Source organism: Oncorhynchus masou, chromosome 22, assembly GCF_036934945.1.
Source record: "Oncorhynchus masou masou isolate Uvic2021 chromosome 22, UVic_Omas_1.1, whole genome shotgun sequence".
Lineage (NCBI taxonomy): Eukaryota > Metazoa > Chordata > Actinopteri > Salmoniformes > Salmonidae > Oncorhynchus > Oncorhynchus masou.
In genome coordinates this window covers 38,202,729-38,220,129 of record NC_088233.1, presented here as the reverse complement: position 1 = coordinate 38,220,129, position 17,401 = coordinate 38,202,729, and the positions used below count along the sequence as shown (strand labels likewise).

General features: G+C 42.4%; 1 protein-coding gene across 2 annotated transcripts; it reads right to left on the bottom strand.

Moving 5' to 3' along the window:
• Positions 1 to 12,473: 12,473 nt before the first annotated feature.
• LOC135509436 (carboxylesterase 5A-like) lies at positions 12,474 to 17,192 on the bottom strand. Of its 2 annotated transcripts, none has more exons than XM_064930086.1 (13): positions 17,064 to 17,192; positions 16,589 to 16,787; positions 16,351 to 16,489; positions 16,068 to 16,201; positions 15,791 to 15,944; positions 15,601 to 15,705; positions 15,385 to 15,486; positions 14,991 to 15,131; positions 14,711 to 14,791; positions 14,128 to 14,269; positions 13,871 to 14,020; positions 12,961 to 13,033; positions 12,474 to 12,763 (listed from the first exon to the last, which is right to left on the bottom strand). In XM_064930086.1, exons 1-13 carry the CDS (start codon positions 17,131 to 17,133, stop codon positions 12,586 to 12,588), a joined length of 1,668 nt encoding a protein of 555 aa, XP_064786158.1. In that variant the 5' UTR covers positions 17,134 to 17,192; the 3' UTR covers positions 12,474 to 12,585. The 2 variants fall into 2 exon arrangements, with proteins under 2 accessions (XP_064786158.1, XP_064786160.1); XM_064930088.1 differs by having other exon boundaries at positions 16,589 to 16,784; positions 17,064 to 17,160.
• Between the last annotated feature and the right edge of the window lie 209 nt (positions 17,193 to 17,401).

Genomic DNA, 17,401 nt, shown 5'->3' with positions numbered 1-17,401 from the left:
TGAGCTTCCCATCAATACTGAGCTTCCCCTCAGTGCTGAGCTTCCCCTCAGTCCCGAGCTCCCCTCAGTCCCGAGCTCCCGCTCAGTCCCGAGCTTCCCCTCAGTCCCGAGCTACCCCTCAGTCCCGAGCTGCCTCAGTCCCGAGCTGCCCCTCAGTCCAGTGGGGTTCTGGGTGAGGACTACTAGGCCATGGTCGGCGGCGAGGGTGGACTATCCAAGGACGCGAGGAGGAGGGACTAAGACATTGATAGAGTGGGGTCCACGTCCTGCGCCGGAGCCGCCACCATGGACAGACGCCCACCCGGACCCTCCCCTATTGCTTTGATGTGCGTCCGGGAGTCCGCACCTTAGGGGGGGGGGGTTCTGTCACGCCCTGGTCGTAATATATTGTGTTCGTCTTTATTTATTTGGTCAGGCCAGGGTGTGACATGGGTTTATTGTGGTGCGTTTTGTCTTGGGGTTTTGTTAGGTATTGGGTGTGTGGTTTATTGGGGGTATCTAGCATAGTCTATGGCTGTCTGGAGTGGTTCTCAATCAGAGGCAGGTGTTTATCGTTGTCTCTGATTGGGAACCATATTTAGGCAGCCATATTCTTTGAGTATTTCGTGGGTGAATGTTCCTGTCTCTGTGTTTGTGTTCACCAGATAGGCTGTATAGGTTTTCACGTTTGTTCTTTGTTTTGTTTGTTATTTCATGTCTAGTTCATTTCATTAAAGAACATGAATAACCACCATGCTGCATTTTGGTCCGCTTCTCCTTTGACAGACGAGAACCGTTACAGATAGGTTGAAAATGTCAGTGAAGACACTTGCCAGCTGGTCAGCAGATGCACTAAGTACACGTTCTGATATTTCGTCTGGCCCCGTGGCCTTGCAAATGTTAAGGTCTCATCCACATCGGCTACCGTCGAGCATCAGAGCCAGCGTAGTAATATTCGATCTGATGAAAGAGCCAGTTCTAGCATTTAGCTCAGTGCCGATGTTGCCTGTCATCCATGGCTTCTGGTTGAGGTATGTACATCCAGTCAATGTGGGGATGACGTCGTTGATGCACGTCATCATGACTGATGTGATAAACTCCTCAATGTTATCGGATGAATCCTGGGAACATATTCCAGTCTGTGCTAGTGAAACAGTCCTGTAGCTTAGCATCCCCTTCATCGGACCACTTCCATATTGAGCGCGTCACTGGTACTTCCTGTTTGAGTTTTTGCTTGTAAGCAGGAAGCAGGAGGATAGAGTTATGGTTTGATTTGCGAAAGGGAGGACGAGAGAGGGCCTTGCATGCATTTCTGTGTGTGGAGTACAGTTTTGTCGCCTCTAGCTGCACAGGTGACTTGCAGGTAAAAATGAGGTAAAACACATTTCAGGTACCCTATATCACAATCACTGGCCACGAGAAGCAACACCTCTGGATATTCATTTTTTTGTTTGCATATGACCCTATACAGCTCGTTGAGTGTGGTCTTTGTGCCAGCATCAGTTTGTTGCGGTAAATAGACAGCTATGAAAAATATTGATAAACTCTCTTGGTAAATAATATGTTCTGCAGATTATCATGAGGTATTCTAACTCGCAAAAACATTAGAGATTGTTAACAAGTATAAACCCTGTTCCTTCCTTTGTCTGCCGTCCGGTCTTGATGATGCAAAGAAAAACCAGCGAGATATACACTGAGTGTACAAAAGATTAGGAACACCTTCCTAATATTGAGTTGCACCCCTTTTGCCCTCAAAACAGCCTCAGTTTTTGGGGGCATGGACTCTGCAAGGTGTTGAAAGCTTTCCACATGATGCTGGCCAATGTTGACTCCAGTGGTTTCCACAGTTGTGTCAAGTAGGATAAATGTCCTTTGGGTGGTGGACCATTCTTGATACACAGGAAACTGTTGAGCGTGAAAAACCCAGCAGCGTTGCAATTCTTGACACACTCAAGCCGGTGTGCCTGGCACCTACTATCATACCCTGTTCAGAGGCACTTAAACCTATTTTCTTGCCCTATCACTGTCTGAATGGCACACATACACAATACATGTCTCAATTTTCTCTCAAGGCTTAAAAATCCTTCTTTAACCCGTCTCCTCCCCTTCATCTACACTGATTAAAGTGGGTTTAACAGGTGACATCAATAAGGGATCATACAGTAGCTTTCACCTGGATTCACCTAGTCAGTCTATGTCATGGAAAGAGCAGGTATCTCTCATGTGTTGTACACTCTGTGTATATTTTCCATGTTGCCACTCAGCCACTACTCTGAGAAACATGTTCATCCAAATTGAGGTTGGTGATCACTGTTCTGATGTCCAGAAGCAGGAAATTATGGCAGAGTAATTATGTACAGAAAAAGATAAGCAATAAAAAAACACACAATAAGAAAGCTGCTATCCACTGCAGCTCCATCTTCCCCCTCTCCCTCACAGTGGCACCAGCCAAGCATACTCACATAAAATAAAACTCTCCCACTCTCTCACGGAAAGACAACACACTTGTTACCACACAAACAGTTGTCACAACAAACAATGTTTCTTCAGTATAATAGACTACACATTGAAGTGCAATGTAAGAATATGGGAAAAGAAATGCATGGTGTAGATATGAAGAGTGTATTCACCATGAGTTAGTGTGTGGGACTGGGACAACTAACTGGCAGGTCTGGGATCCATTAAAGATAGAGAGAGTGCTGAGGCCTCATTGTGTGACACCACTGACTGGGCTTTCACAGCTCATTACATTATGTCCAATCAGTGAGCAGCCAGCATAACCACTGTTTATTTACATGCAGAGGTAGGAATGGCAACCATTTGGCAGTACGGGCCAGGGTCTAAAACACTCCCACATTGTGCTACTAAATGTCCCCACTTAGCACCCTACTCACAGACTCATAGCCTCACACAGTGAAGTGCAGACACAGAGAGTTCTCTTTCTCTTTCTGACATTCTTCTTCCCAAACACCTCTGTCTGATTCAAACGTCCTGTCTTATTCACTCTTATACACTCATACGCACGCATGACTCCAAAAGTGTTCACATTGTAATAAGTACAGTATGTTTTTTTCATCTCAGCAACTTTTTTCATCATAATTACACGTCCATGCTAACTCAACCACCACTGCACAACAGAAGTGGGAGGACATTGTAAGCACAACACTTTGTATGAGAGATGTCTTAAAGACCAGCGTCTGACTTTCTATGCATTCGCCAATCAACATGAAAAGCAGGTGATGCATTCCCAGCTACAGTATTAGAGGACTGAGGGTTGGTCTGCGTTTCAATACAAACAATACTGAGAGGTCACAGTCCACACAGCAATGCAAACACATAGCAGTGCTTGTTGCTAAATCAAAACTACACACAGCCTCAATACAAAGGTCTAAGTCATTCAGCAGTATGGCAATAGAGGATACACATGCAGATGCAGCAAAATATATCTGATTGTTGAACAGGTCAGCTCCAGCCTTGAAGCAGGGGGCAGCATTGCAATCCAAGGAAAACACACAACGGAGACATAGCAGAACACAAGGGACACTTTGAGACAAGAAGCTGGTCCTCTGCTAAACAGCCCACGAGGAAAGAGAACGAGTAAGCACAGAAGGAGGTCTCCATGACACAAGGCAGAGAACAGCAACTGCAAGGCATCATATGTAACAACACTGTAGTTCTAACACTCTGGAGGAATTAATTAATACTTTATTCTAAACATTTTGCATATAGCAGACACATATTGTTTGGTCTAATACTTGAATGGATAACTTAAATCCATTTGACCTCATTTCTGCAAGCATGTCACATGTGCAACCAGAAGAAAAAAACGTAGCCCACCTTTACTCCACGCACATAGATGCATACAAAGCTTTCCCTCGCCTTCCATTTGGCAAATCTGACCATAATTCTATCCTCCTGATTCCTGAATACAAGCACAAACTAATGCAGGAAGAACCAGTGACTTGCTCAATAAGGAATGGTCAGATGACACGGATGCTAAGCTACAGAACTGTTTTGCTAGGACAGACTGGAATATGTTCCGGGATTCGTCCGATGGCATTGAGGAGTACAGCAGTATGACATTTTCAACCTCTCCCTGACCTGGGCCGCCTCCAGGTGGTAAGGGTAGTCACGCTGATCCTCAACATGGGGTCGCCTCTGGGTTGCGTGCTTAGTCCCCTTCTATACTCCCTGTTCACCCACGACTGCATGGCCAAGCACGACTCCAACACCTTCATTAAGTTTGATGACGACACAACAGTGTCGGCCTGATCACCGACAACGAGGAGACAGCCTATAGGACAGAGGTCAGAGACCTGGCAGTGTGGTGCCAAGACAACAAACTCTCACTCAAAGTGAGCAAGACAAAGGACCTTATCGTGGACTACAGGAAAAGGGGGGCCAAACAGGCCCCCATTAACATCGATGGGGCTGTAGTGGAGCGGGCCGAGAGTTTCAAATTCCTTGGTATCCATCTCACCAACAAACTATCATGGTCCAAACACACCAAGACAGTCGTGAAGAGTGCACGACAAAACCTTTTCCCCCTTAGGAGACTGAAAGGATTAGGCATGGGTCCCCAGATCCTCAAAAAGTTATACAGCTGCACAATCCAGAGTATCCTGACCGGTTGCATCACCGCCTGGTACGACATCTGACCTTAAGGCGCTACAGAGGGTAGGGCGTATTGCCCAGTACATCACTGGGGCCAAGCTTCCTGCCATCCAGAACCTATATAATAGGCGATATCAGAGGAAAGCCCATAAAATTGTCAGAAACTTCAGATACCCAAGTCATCGACTATTTTCTCTGCCACCGCACAGCAAGCGTTACCGGAGTGCCAAGTGTAGGACCAAAAGGCTCCTTAACAGCTTCTACCCCTAAGCCATAAGACTGCTGAACAATTAATCCAATGGCCACCAGCCTATTTACATTCACCCCCCCCCCCATTTGTTGTGTACACTGCTGCTATTCACTGTTTATTATCTATGCATAGTCACTTCACCCCAAATACATGTACAAATTACCTTAACTAACCTGTACCCCCCAACACTGACTCAGTACTGGTACCCCCTGTATATAATATAATAATAATATATCCCATTTAGCAGACGCTTTTGTCCAAAGCGACTTACAAGTCGGCTGGGGCCACTACTTTTACATATGGGTGGCCCCAGCGGGAATCGAACCCACGACGCTTGGCGTTGCAAGCGCCATGCTCTACCGACTGAGCCACACAGGACTCTTTAGCCTCGTTATTGTTATTTTATTGTGTTACTTTTGTTTTGTTTTACTTTATTTGGTAAATATAGTCTTAACTCTTCTTGAACTGCACTGTTGGTTAAGGGATTGTAAGTAAGCATTTCACAGTAAGGTCTACACTTGTATTCAGTGTATGTGACAAATAAAGTTTGATTTGATGTACCGGTCTGATGTGAGCTCTGCCAGGGCAGTCCCATTAATTCTCTCATATACAGGTCATGTGGAAAGACGGACCAAGGCGCAGCGTGATTTGAGTTCCACATATTTATTTAAAGTGAAACTTATTAACAAAACAAAACAATAAACAAACAAACACCGATCATGAACAAATGTAGTGCTCCATGCACTCACTCAAAACAATATCCCACAAAGCAGGTGGGAGAAAAGGCTTCCTAAATATTATTCTCAACTAGAGGATACGATTACCAGCTGCCTCTAATTGGGAACAATACAACCCAGCCACATAGAAAATCAATGACTAGAACACCCCCATTGTCAAGCTCTGACCTAAACACAGGGGCCCCCCCCCACACCACGAATCCGGCCATGGAGCTGGGTTGGACGCCATGCCCGGACTGGGCACCGGCGCAGAGGAGAGCTCCGGCCATGGAGCTGGGTTGGACGCCATGCCCGGATTGGGCACCGGCGCAGAGGAGAGCTCCGGCCATGGAGCGGGACTGGGGAGGCGCACTGGAGGCCTGGTGCGTGGAGCCGGTGCAGGTGGCACCGGACTGGTGACAGGCTCTTCAGGTCGAATGTTGAGCAGAACACGCTTGACCACCTCTCTCTCTTCTCTCTCTCTCTCTCTCTCTCTCCCTCTCCATTGCTTCCCTGACTGTCTCTGGCTCTTCAGGGTGAGTACGGGGAGCTGGCACACATGGCACCGGACTGATGACCCGCTCTTCCCCTCTCCGCTGCTCCACCAACCACCCCTCATGCCCCCCCAAAAAAATCTTGGGGTTTTTGTGGCCACGGTCCCCGGCGTCGTCGCTGTCCTTCTACCTTCCTTGGTGTCTCCTTCCAAGGAAGGATCTCACATCCGGACATGATTTCCTCCCATGTCCAAAACTCCTTAACCTCCATAACACCCTGCTTGGTCCTGCGTTGGTGAGATATTCTGTCACGGTCGTGTGGAAAGACGGACCAAGGCGCAGCGTGATTTGAGTTCCGCATATTTATTTAAAGTGAAACTTATAAACAAACACCGACCGTGAACAAACATAGTGCTACATGCACTCACTCAAAACAATATCCCACAAAGCAGGTGGGAGAAAGGGCTTCCTAAATATGATCCCCAATTAAAGGCAACGATTACCAGCTGCCTCTAATTGGGAAACATGCAACCCAGCCACATAGAAAATCAATGACTAGAACACATCCCTAGTCAAGCTTTGACCTAAACACCATAGAGAACGGAGGGCTCTCTATGGTCAGAGCATGACAGTTATATTTGCATGAAATAGCTTATTTATTATTCATAATTAATTCATCATTAACGTTTGGTTTATGCATGTGACAGAACAATACCTCACAAGGCTTCTTCACTGCAAGCTGAGTCCTTGAAACTGAGAGATCCCTTTCGTTCTCAAAATAATGTTCTGGGTATATTGCCAAATTGCAGATACTGATAGTGAGAATTCTTGGGCAAATGCAACCCCCCCCCCCCAAAAAAAACAACATTTTTTAAAAACACACCAAAGAACCTGGATGGTGCCTGAGTGTGAGGGATGTCAGCTAGAGGCCACTTATCTCCCCATTCCAGGAGGTTTGTAATCTCTTAAAAAGAGCCTTCAGATCTTCTCATTGTTTGTAACGGTTCTCATACCTGTCACCACAAACCCAACAGTGCAAGCATTTTATCCATTAAGATTCATAGTACATTGCTGGTCATAGTCTTAAAAGGCATTTTTCTTATCAATGCTGTAGTAAAGTTCACCACATAACCGGACCCAACCCAAGGCCCAGCAGGGCTCTCCTTCCATGATGACTGTCTACTTCTGGGCCACTCCAGGCCTGCGTTGGTCCATTTGGCTCAGGACTCCTTCTACTTTGCCTCCGGCCACAAATACATTTGCACATAAATCTGTCCATCTAACCCATATATATAGTTATAAACATACTAAAAACTTGCTCAAGTCAATTATTCAGTTCCAAAAAAATGTGTCAGTTTCCAACGATCCCTCATCTGGAACATGTTCCACACCACCTAGAAACCATATGTAACCGACCGCTTTGATTCAGTCTTGTGGAGCAAAATTTGAAAGTGTTTTTACATTGGATAAAGGCAGAGACACAGAGAAACAAATGGTATATCATACACTGCAAATGAGGAACAATGGGAAAGTAATGCTGCTTTGAAAGTTGATAAACTTGTAACCTCACTTTTGAGAAAATGGCCTATGAATATTTGATACCTACTGGAGAGCACTTTTTTGTCTACACTCATTTACATTGTTCACACCCTCTTAAGCCAGCACCACCAATCTCTTTATCACAACTCAGGATATGACCCAGATGCAGACACAGGGGGTGGATAGTACAGTTCTCAATCATTTATATCACACTAAGGACAGGTCAAGGACAGGCAGAGGTTCGTAATCAGCACGCAGGCAGGCTCGGGGCCAGGGCAGGCAGAATGGTTAGACCGGGAAAACTAGGAAACAAACACGGTATAGTACACTGGGTAGACCCGGCAAGACAATACGAACTGGCAACAGACAAACCGAGAACACAGGTATAAATGATCAAGGGATAATGGGGAAGATGGGCGACACCTGGAGGGGGGTGGAGACAATCACAAAGACAGGTGAAACTGATCAGGTTGTGACACTCTTTAAGGATTCACATATGAGGTCTAAAAGATTAAGACTAAAAGTGGTAAAAGTAGTAGGATACAATAAAGGAAAATAATGGAAAACAAAAAATATTTTGTAAATTTTACATGATGCCTACCCAGGCACACTTGTCTAAATTGATGGGTCATGTGAAAGAAATGCTATGACCCCCAGCCACATCTTGCTAAGTGGGTGGGTCTCAACAGTAGGTGTAAACGGTACAGCGAAATGGTTACTTGCATAGTAGCAATATCAGAAATAGATAGTGTCAATATAAAGAAAATAATATACAGTATATACAAGAACAATATCAATAACGATATCAGTGATAGATGAGGTAGTTATATGCATACAATCAGGGGTAAAGTGGCTGAGCAGCAGGATAAAGGATTGGTGGATTGGTGCAGGGCATGTGACGTGTATAGCCTCTTCGTAGCAAAACTCCCTGATTTTCTCAAAAGATAAGTTTTTCTAGCTGTGTCCAGTCCAGGTGGTGCTTGTACAGGCAGACCATTATGGGAGGAAGGATGTCAGCGTTGCGCAGCAGCTGAAACCTGGTCCCGTCTGAGTCCGAACGCTCCTTGGCATCAACAACACCAGGCTCCAGAGCATCGAAACTGTAAAACAGGAAATATTTTTTAAAAATTGTAGGAGACATTACAACATCAATACACCTCCCAAGTTTTTATACCTTTATTTAACTAGGCAAGTCAGTTGAGAACAAATTCTTATCTACAGTGACAGCCTAACCCTAATCCAGATAACACTGGGACAATTGTGCGCCAACCTGTGGGACTTCCAATCACAGCCCGTTGTGATACAGCCTGGAATTGAACCAGGGTCAGGTAGTGAGTCAGATTACAGATACTTTGAAAACTAGATGATTACTTCGAGGATGCCACATCACTGCTTTTGTCACATGGGATGGCAGCAGCTTTCCACCAAAGTGTTTGTGTCCTGGGTGGCGTCCTGCTAATACTATTGCATTGTCTTCTGCGTAGTTGTTGATGAAGTTCACAACTCGCTGCAAATCCTCATGCTTCAGGTGTAACCTGTGCTTGCTTGGAGCAGCTCTCTTTGTGATGGGAGGCATTAGACCATTCTCCTTGTATGACTGGTGGAGGAGAGTCCGGTGTGTTCTACTGATGCTGAAAGACAAATTCCAGATACAAATATTTTAGCATTATTATACAATAGATAGCTGTAATCCCCATCAGACACACCTGGCTAATTTCATGGGTCATGTAATCATCTGGCGAAGTGGAGTCTTGTTTAGACACGCTAGATAAACAACAATAATCCCAATCCATAGAGTACTAGCGTATTGGGTATATTGTATGTTGTGAAATCGTTAGATATTACTTGTTATATATTACTGCACTATCGGAGCTAGAAACACAAGCATTTCGCTTCACCCGCAATAACATCTGCTAAACATGTGTATGTGACCAATAAAATTTGTTTTGATACAAACCGATTATCATAGCTAGCTAAAGTTAACCAAATAGGTTCAATGTTAGCAAGTTAGCTAGCTAACATTGGGCTGTAACTAGCCATGCGAAATGTTATTCTGAGAAAACATTATTACACACAGATCATACACGTACAGCCATCTAATGTCAGCTAGCTAGCTAACTGTAAACTTTAATTTGGGGTCTTTTGTTTTGACATGCACAGTGAGGGACAAAAGTATTTGAACCCTGCTGATTTTTTACGTTTTCCCACTGACAAAGAAATGATCAGTCTATAATTTTAATGGTAGGTTTATTTGAACAGTGAGAGACAGAATAACAACAACAAAATCCAGAAAAACGCATGTCAAAAATGTTATAAATTGATTTGCATTTTAATGAGGGGAAATACGTATTTGAAAGGGAGTGCTCCTAATCTCAGCCTGGTACCTATATAAAAGACACCTGTCTACAGAAGCAATCAATTAATCAGATTCCATACTCTCCACCATGGCCAAGACCAAAGAGCTCACCAAGGATGTCAGGGACAAGATTATAGACCTACACAAGGCTGGAATGGGCTACAGGCTATGGCCTGTTTATTGCCTTACCTCCCTAATCTTACTACATTTGCACACACTGTACATAGACAATTTTTATTGTGTTATTGCCTGTACTTTTGTTTATCCCATGTGTAACTCTGTGTTGTTTGTGCCGCACTGCTTTGCTTTATCTTGGCCAGGTCGCAGTTGTAAATGAGAACTTGTTCTCAACTGGCCTACCTGGTTAAATAAAAGTGAAAGAAAATAGAAAACAAATATTTTCCCACTGTGTCCCTTACAACCCATTTGAGTTTAGTGAGTACTAATGGCCTATCTATTGGTCCACAGAAAGCTTATCTTTATCCCAAACACCAGATGGCAGCCTCGAATATAATCAGTTCCAAGGCTCAAGCCCTCTGTTCGTCATGTGACCTTGTATTGAAACATTGACTTCTTCAAATTACTAAGACATTGCATTATTAGAGTGTGATCTGAATGCTACTAATATCACCATTCCCTTTTTTACTTTACCTATTCTCCATATCTGTTTCCTTCAACTAGGTTTCTCCCTTCTTCCAAATAGGAAGACCTTCTCAATCACTACTGCTAATACATACGGATCACTCTCAAACAAACTGCTTTTACCCCTATTGTAAGGTTTAAAAACAGAACAAATATGATAACTTTCTCCTTATTGGAAAGCATTGTTTTAATTTTAGTCTACCCGAAACTGTTACTCAATATATTTATTAACAATTTCTGTTGGATATTCACTTTCTGCTTCACACTTATTAAATGTCTATTATTTTAGATTAACATGTAATGTGCCAAATTTATAGAATACATCAGACAATTCAGAAGGTAAGAGATGAACTATCTGGGATCAAGATGTATTAAAACTGGGCTGGCACTGTCTATCAGTCCCCTGTAGATGGCGAGCTCTGTCCATAATAAGTCTCTACCTACCAAGTTAAACTCTAGGTGCCCATTATACATTCACACATTGTTACTTTATCAAATCTAGTAACTTATTATACTCTTCTTCACAAATTCCTCCTTTACACTAGTGTTCTATACATACAGGGGTTTAAATATTTACACTAGTGTTCAATTCGACAGCATTTTGGGGAATAGTACTCTCTCTCTCCTCACATACAGAACTTAGGTATTTAAATCCCCACCACCAGCAACGATCACAGCGCAGCCAGCCCGAGAGTTACACATATCATGTTTTCGAGGAAATCTCAGTGTCCAGGGTCATCAATGAACAGTCCTTACCCATCTCAGCTGTTACCCTCTCAACATTTTCAATGGCTTCTCCTGTCAGTGCTCACAACCTGTAGATCAACGGGCGGTGGTGGACAGAACCACTAGATAGTGTTATAGATTGAAAACTCAGCTCACATAACTGGTAAACTCAGCTCACAGAACTGGTAAACTCAGCTCACACAGAACTGGTTGTGGTATTCATTCAGACATCACCTCTTTCACATCGGAGCTAGTCCCCCGATTGCTCTCATTCACTCAGTACTTAATAGTAACAATATCTCATTTTATTATTTTCCTAATTAAAATTTATTTTGCTTATTTGAGCTGTTCTTGCCATAATATGGACTTGGTCTTTTACCAAATAGGGCTATCTTCTGTATACCCCCATACCTTGTCACAACACAACTGATTGGCTCAAATGCATTAAGAAGGAAAGAAATTCCACAAATGAACTTTTAACAAGACATACCTGTTAATTGAAATGCAATTCAGCTACCTCATGAATCTGATTCAGATATTGGCAAGAGTGTGCAAAGCTGTCATCATTGCAAAGGTGGCTACTTTGTAGAATCTAAAAATATATATAATTTTGATTTGTTAAACACTTTTTTGGTTACTACATGATTCCATATGGGTTATTTCATAGTGTTGATGTCTTCCCTATTATTCTACAATGTAGAAAATAGTAAAATAAAGAAAACCCCTTGAATGAGTAGGTGTGTCCACATTTTTGACTGGTACTGTAGATGAATAAAGTACCGATCTGAAGTGAGCTCCACTGGCGCAATCATTTAGTTCTCTTATATACTGCTTACATAGACAAGTTATATTTGCATGATTTAGCTAATTCATAATTAATTCATCATACATTTTTGGTTCATGCATGTGACCAACCAATACCACACAAGGCTTCTTCTCTCCAATCTGAGACCTTGAAACTGAGATATCCCTTTCGTTCTCAAAACAATCTTCTGGGCGTACTGCCAAATTGCAGATACTGATAGTGATAATTCCTCCCAGGCACAATCAATCAGTCACTTGCATGAACCCATTCAAATTGGTTATTAGAAAAGAACAAACATTTTCCTTCACAAGACTATGAAGAAAGACAGAGACAGAAAGATGACAAGCACACGTTTACAATTAAAGTGCACTATTTATTCAAATTCTAGTCTAGACATACCTACAGAAATTTGTCAAAATAATTAGGCTTACAGGTACAGTGTTTAGAGGTGTAAGCTGATAATGTCAGTTTCCCTGACTTTCTGCGGCTGCCAGGCTGTGGAGCTTCTGAGGGAGGACAGTCATGAAGTGCACCTTGTCCTTCTTTAGGCTCTGAGCAACCACCTGCTTCAAACCCAACTCCATGTACTCTTCTTTCTGGTCATACAGGGGCCACAGTATCAGCTCCTCCCCGTTTGGTGAGCTGAGGGTTACATCAAGTCACAGTTAGTTCATTCCTAGGGATCAGTGTGCTATAACAGGCCTATTGAAGCAAAGTAGTAACCTTGGAGTCTATTTCCATTGGTGTGCTGGACTGTTGTGTGAAAATCATGCAGATAAAAGTTCTTAAACAAAGAAATAGCCATATTGTTGTCAGTTTATGTCAGAGTGCGTGCTTACCCAGTGCGAGCAAAATTGGCCCAATATGCCATCATTGTCTTGCACAGCTTCTCCTCCTCTTCAGTGACTGTTCCTGTAAGTGACATTTAAGGGAATATAGGGAATGATCAGACGTTACCTTGTTTTGAAAATAATGTGATCTCTAGAAGCTTTTTTTTTAGGTCAAGACAATTATATATCAACAAATAATGATAATTAACTAGTGGCCTCCTGACCACTTTATTTGGTGATCCATCTTTCTTTTTTATCCCTATTATTCTTATCTTGTGAAAAGATAATCTTCATATTGTTCATATCCTCAGAAGACAAAGGCTAATGACTATCTCCTTATAATGTTCAGGTCAGTTTTTATTAACTTGCATTGCATAATACATTTGAATCATTCTGGTGATCACGAATGGCATCAACCATGCCAATGTGACAGCAGGCTATGTAGTTCAGGTTTGGACAAACCAAACCTTGGGCCCTGGGCAAGAAACATGTTAGCAGCAGAGATACAATTTTGTGGTTTAAAGCTATTTTTCTTCATTCCTTCTTTAGGCATAGATTAACTACTCTTTAGGCATAGATGTCACTGCCTACGTCACAACCTTATCCGCTTGAATAAAATGCAAAATAGTAGCTAGCAGGATGGAGATCCGGAGATTATTTTTAATAAGTGCATTTCGCAAGTGGCTAGTTTGCATCAACTACCTTCACTAAAATCACTGCAAAAGTTTTGCCTGCAAACTTTGGTTTCAAATTGCGACGTTCTGGCATAACAATTTTTTTCCCTTATCGAAGTTGCCAAAAGAGTCCGGAATTGAAACCAGACCCTATAGTCACGGTTGCCTATAGGGTCGGGTTTTCAAGACTACTGCGTGCACGGTCAGTAATCCAGCCCTGATGCAGTTTCTGTAGACCTACCTACCTGTTATCTTTATATGTCCATTCCAGAAGCATGATCCAAACATAAACCCAATATCATCAGCATGGTCAGACTTTACAAAGCTTGGTCTGGTCTCTTTGTGCATCTCTGGGCGGTGTTGAAACTCATACATGTACACAGGTGCACCTGCATCTAAAAACACAGGAGATACATTGTAAGTGATCGTGAGAGCTTTTGGCATTATATCATAAGGTGAATTACAATGCAACAGGAGGTTGCCTTCCCCAACTGAAACTAACCTCTGTGGTATCCGGCGACTTTAATAACAGGCAAAACCATGAACAGATCTCCCAGCATTTCAGTGAATCCATCACGTATATCTTCAGGAGTTTTTGCATCCTTGAAATATTCATCTGCAATGAGATTGTTAAGTCCGGAGGCCTGAAATGCAACAGAGATGCAGATTGCAGAATTGGCATTGTGCAGATATACAAGTTGAAGTGCCCCTGTGTGTTCAAGACCCACTCTGACTTCCAATCTGGTTTGATATTGCTGTATTTGTAAGTCGCTCTGGATAAGAGCGTCTGCTAAATGACTTAAATGTAAATGTAAATGTATAGTATAGGCCTACATATCATCATCATCTTAGTGTGGCCAGCATTACTTTCATATTCTGGTACATTTTCTGCTTAATAATATTCATAATTTAATTAAGTTACTATGATAACAATAATATTAAATTGTATCATGATACAATAATGTAAATGGTACATAAACACGGCTTCAGATTGATAAATAATGCAGAGCGTAAGAGCAATCAGAGGCAGTAACAGGTGAAGGAACAGAAGGAGGAGGAGGACAAGGTGGATGAAAACCACTCACCCCAGCAGGATAGAAACCGTTCATTATCGACATTGCTGATTGCCTGTCAAATCCCTCCGACCATCCAGGTGGAGCAAAGGACTGTTACAAAACATAGAACATACTGTATGAAAGCCAAGACATTAAACAAACCTTTGTCTTCCTAAAAGCAAGAAGACAGCAACTTAATCCTTATTTAAACACTTTTTATTTTGCAAACCACCTAAACTTGAAGATGAAGAGACATGAAGAGATATTTTGAACAGAAGTGTGTTTTTGAATTAAGAAACTATAAACTTACCGAGGGGAGGATCCATCCAAACTCATGGTTTGTCACTCCAAGCAGCACAGGAACCTTTTCGACCGCCTTGCTCTTTAAAAGCTCCTCTGCAAGGTCTTTCAGAAACACTCCGTCCACAGTCGCCCCCATAAAGGTTTTCATCTAAAATGCAGAAAAGTTGTCTCAATGGTTGAAGACAGGCCTATCCTCACCCCTTGTGGCTGTTGTTGTAATAACTTAACAGTAATATCTGAGGGAGATGCTACTCTGTATGTTTTTTTACACTAAAGGTGAGGTCAAACCATTTCAATCATGAAATTAATCATTTGAACCACCAAGAAGAAATGCACATGCAAAATATCCTCCTTATGTTTCCACGAAGAATAGCTAGTTTACCTTTTTTTGCAGAGCGTACCTTTTTTGTTGCGTTCACTAAATCTTCTTCAGTTTTCTCTCTTATACACTTGACAAGATGCTCGTTAGTGGTGCAGTCACACTTTGTCAGGTTAGCCACCACCTGGCCACATAGAGTTGTTCAAACATCACAAAGCATTTAAATCAGCATGTTTTTTGTTTGACAAGTCAGTTAAATTTGCCTTTGTGTTGGATGATTGTGAGACAGGTAGAATACCTTAGCTATGACCAGAGGCTCTTTTGAAGTGTAAGTTCCAAGTGTTGCCACTCCACTTTGGAAAATTGCTCGATGAAATAATCCTTTTGCTAATGGAGACAGAGTCTGTCAAGTTGGACACAAAAAAATTGAGATTAGATAATGTTATATCTAATTCCCTGACAGATTCTGGGCTGGGGATCTTTTTTACCAGTATGGAGGCACTGATGCCTCCTGCAGATTCCCCTGCGATGGTGACTGACTGTGGGTCCCCTCCAAAGCTCTCAATGTTCTCCTGGACCCACTTCAGAGCTGCAATCTGGTCTAGGAAACCCCAGTTGCCTGGTGCATGCTCATCTCCAGTGCTTTTAACAGATATGCAAAGAAATTCATCAGATACATTGCACTAAAGATAAAACACAATGTCAAAAACCACTCCAGCAAACACAATGCCAAATGCTAAATGTATTTAGAATATTATGTCATACCTAAGGAATCCCAAAATTCCAAGACGATATTGAATGATAACTACGACCATGTTCTGATAGGCTGCTAGTGGTGATGCATCATACTGAGATGCTGCACCCATTGACAAGCCACCTCCATGAATCCAAAAGAACACCTGAGCAGGATAAAGGCCATCATTGTAAATAAGAATCTGTTCTTAACTGACCTGCCTAATTAAATAAAAATACCACGTTTCTTCTTCAAATTGGTATTATATAAGACATAAGTGAAATGTTAAACTGTGACAAGTACAGCATAACTTACCGGTAGTCTTTTGACTGTTGCTGCCTCTTTAGGTGTGTATACATTAAGATAAAGACAATCCTCTGACACGTCTGGCAGATCGTATTCAATGGCCATTACATTTACTATGTGTTGAGAAATAACTGGATCCTGAATACACCTAGAGAGAGAAGAGAGAGAGAAAAGTTAGTTCTTTGGGTCAATGCCTTATTAGCTACGACTCCATGTCCAATGATACAGTACAGTAAAACCATCTAACATGTGAGGCTGACGTGTGCCATCTCTCTCTCCCTCCCATGGCTCTGCAGGTTGTGGGGCAGCCAGGCGCAGGGGACCCACTGGTGGACGGGCAAAGGGTATCCCCAAATACTGCTGCACCCTCTGCTCTATGCCTTTCACAGTCATGTACTCGCCTCGAACTTTGCCATTTTTCAGAGAGACCACTGGACCAGTTTCTGCTGTAAGCACAATAAACACAAGGGGGCTTAATCATGTAACCTGATCAAAGTCTAAGCAACCTAGGTGTCCCTGTGGTTTCTGCTTTTAAAGGAGCCAACTAATTGTTGGAGTAAAACATTGGTACAGGATGTTTCACTTTTAAACAGAAAACAATTAGGTGAAGTATGCTGCAATATACCCTCTTTTCCCTGTGGTACTTTCCGCATTGTCTTGGTAGTTAATGTAACAAAAATATATGTGTTATGTAATGTAATAATGAAATAAGGATTTCTTACCTGTTGTGCACAGTGAAGCACCTAAAAATACCACAGTCAGGTACACGCTAAGAAGTGTTGTTCTCATCATGGCTGTGTCTTTAGAAAGAGAGACAGTCAGTTGACATTCAAATAAATAAACCTCTGTACACCAAGCTCCTCCCCCTGAAAGGGTACAAACACACCATTGTATAACAACCCCTTCATGGTGAACTGAAAACAAATATCTCCATTGACTTAACCTCTGTTGCACCAGACCCTTGACTGCCAACAGCCCAACTTACCAAACAACGGTCTTTGAACTACACGCTTAGTAAGGCAGGGTTAGGGAAACATCAAAATACCCAAGTTATGGAAGA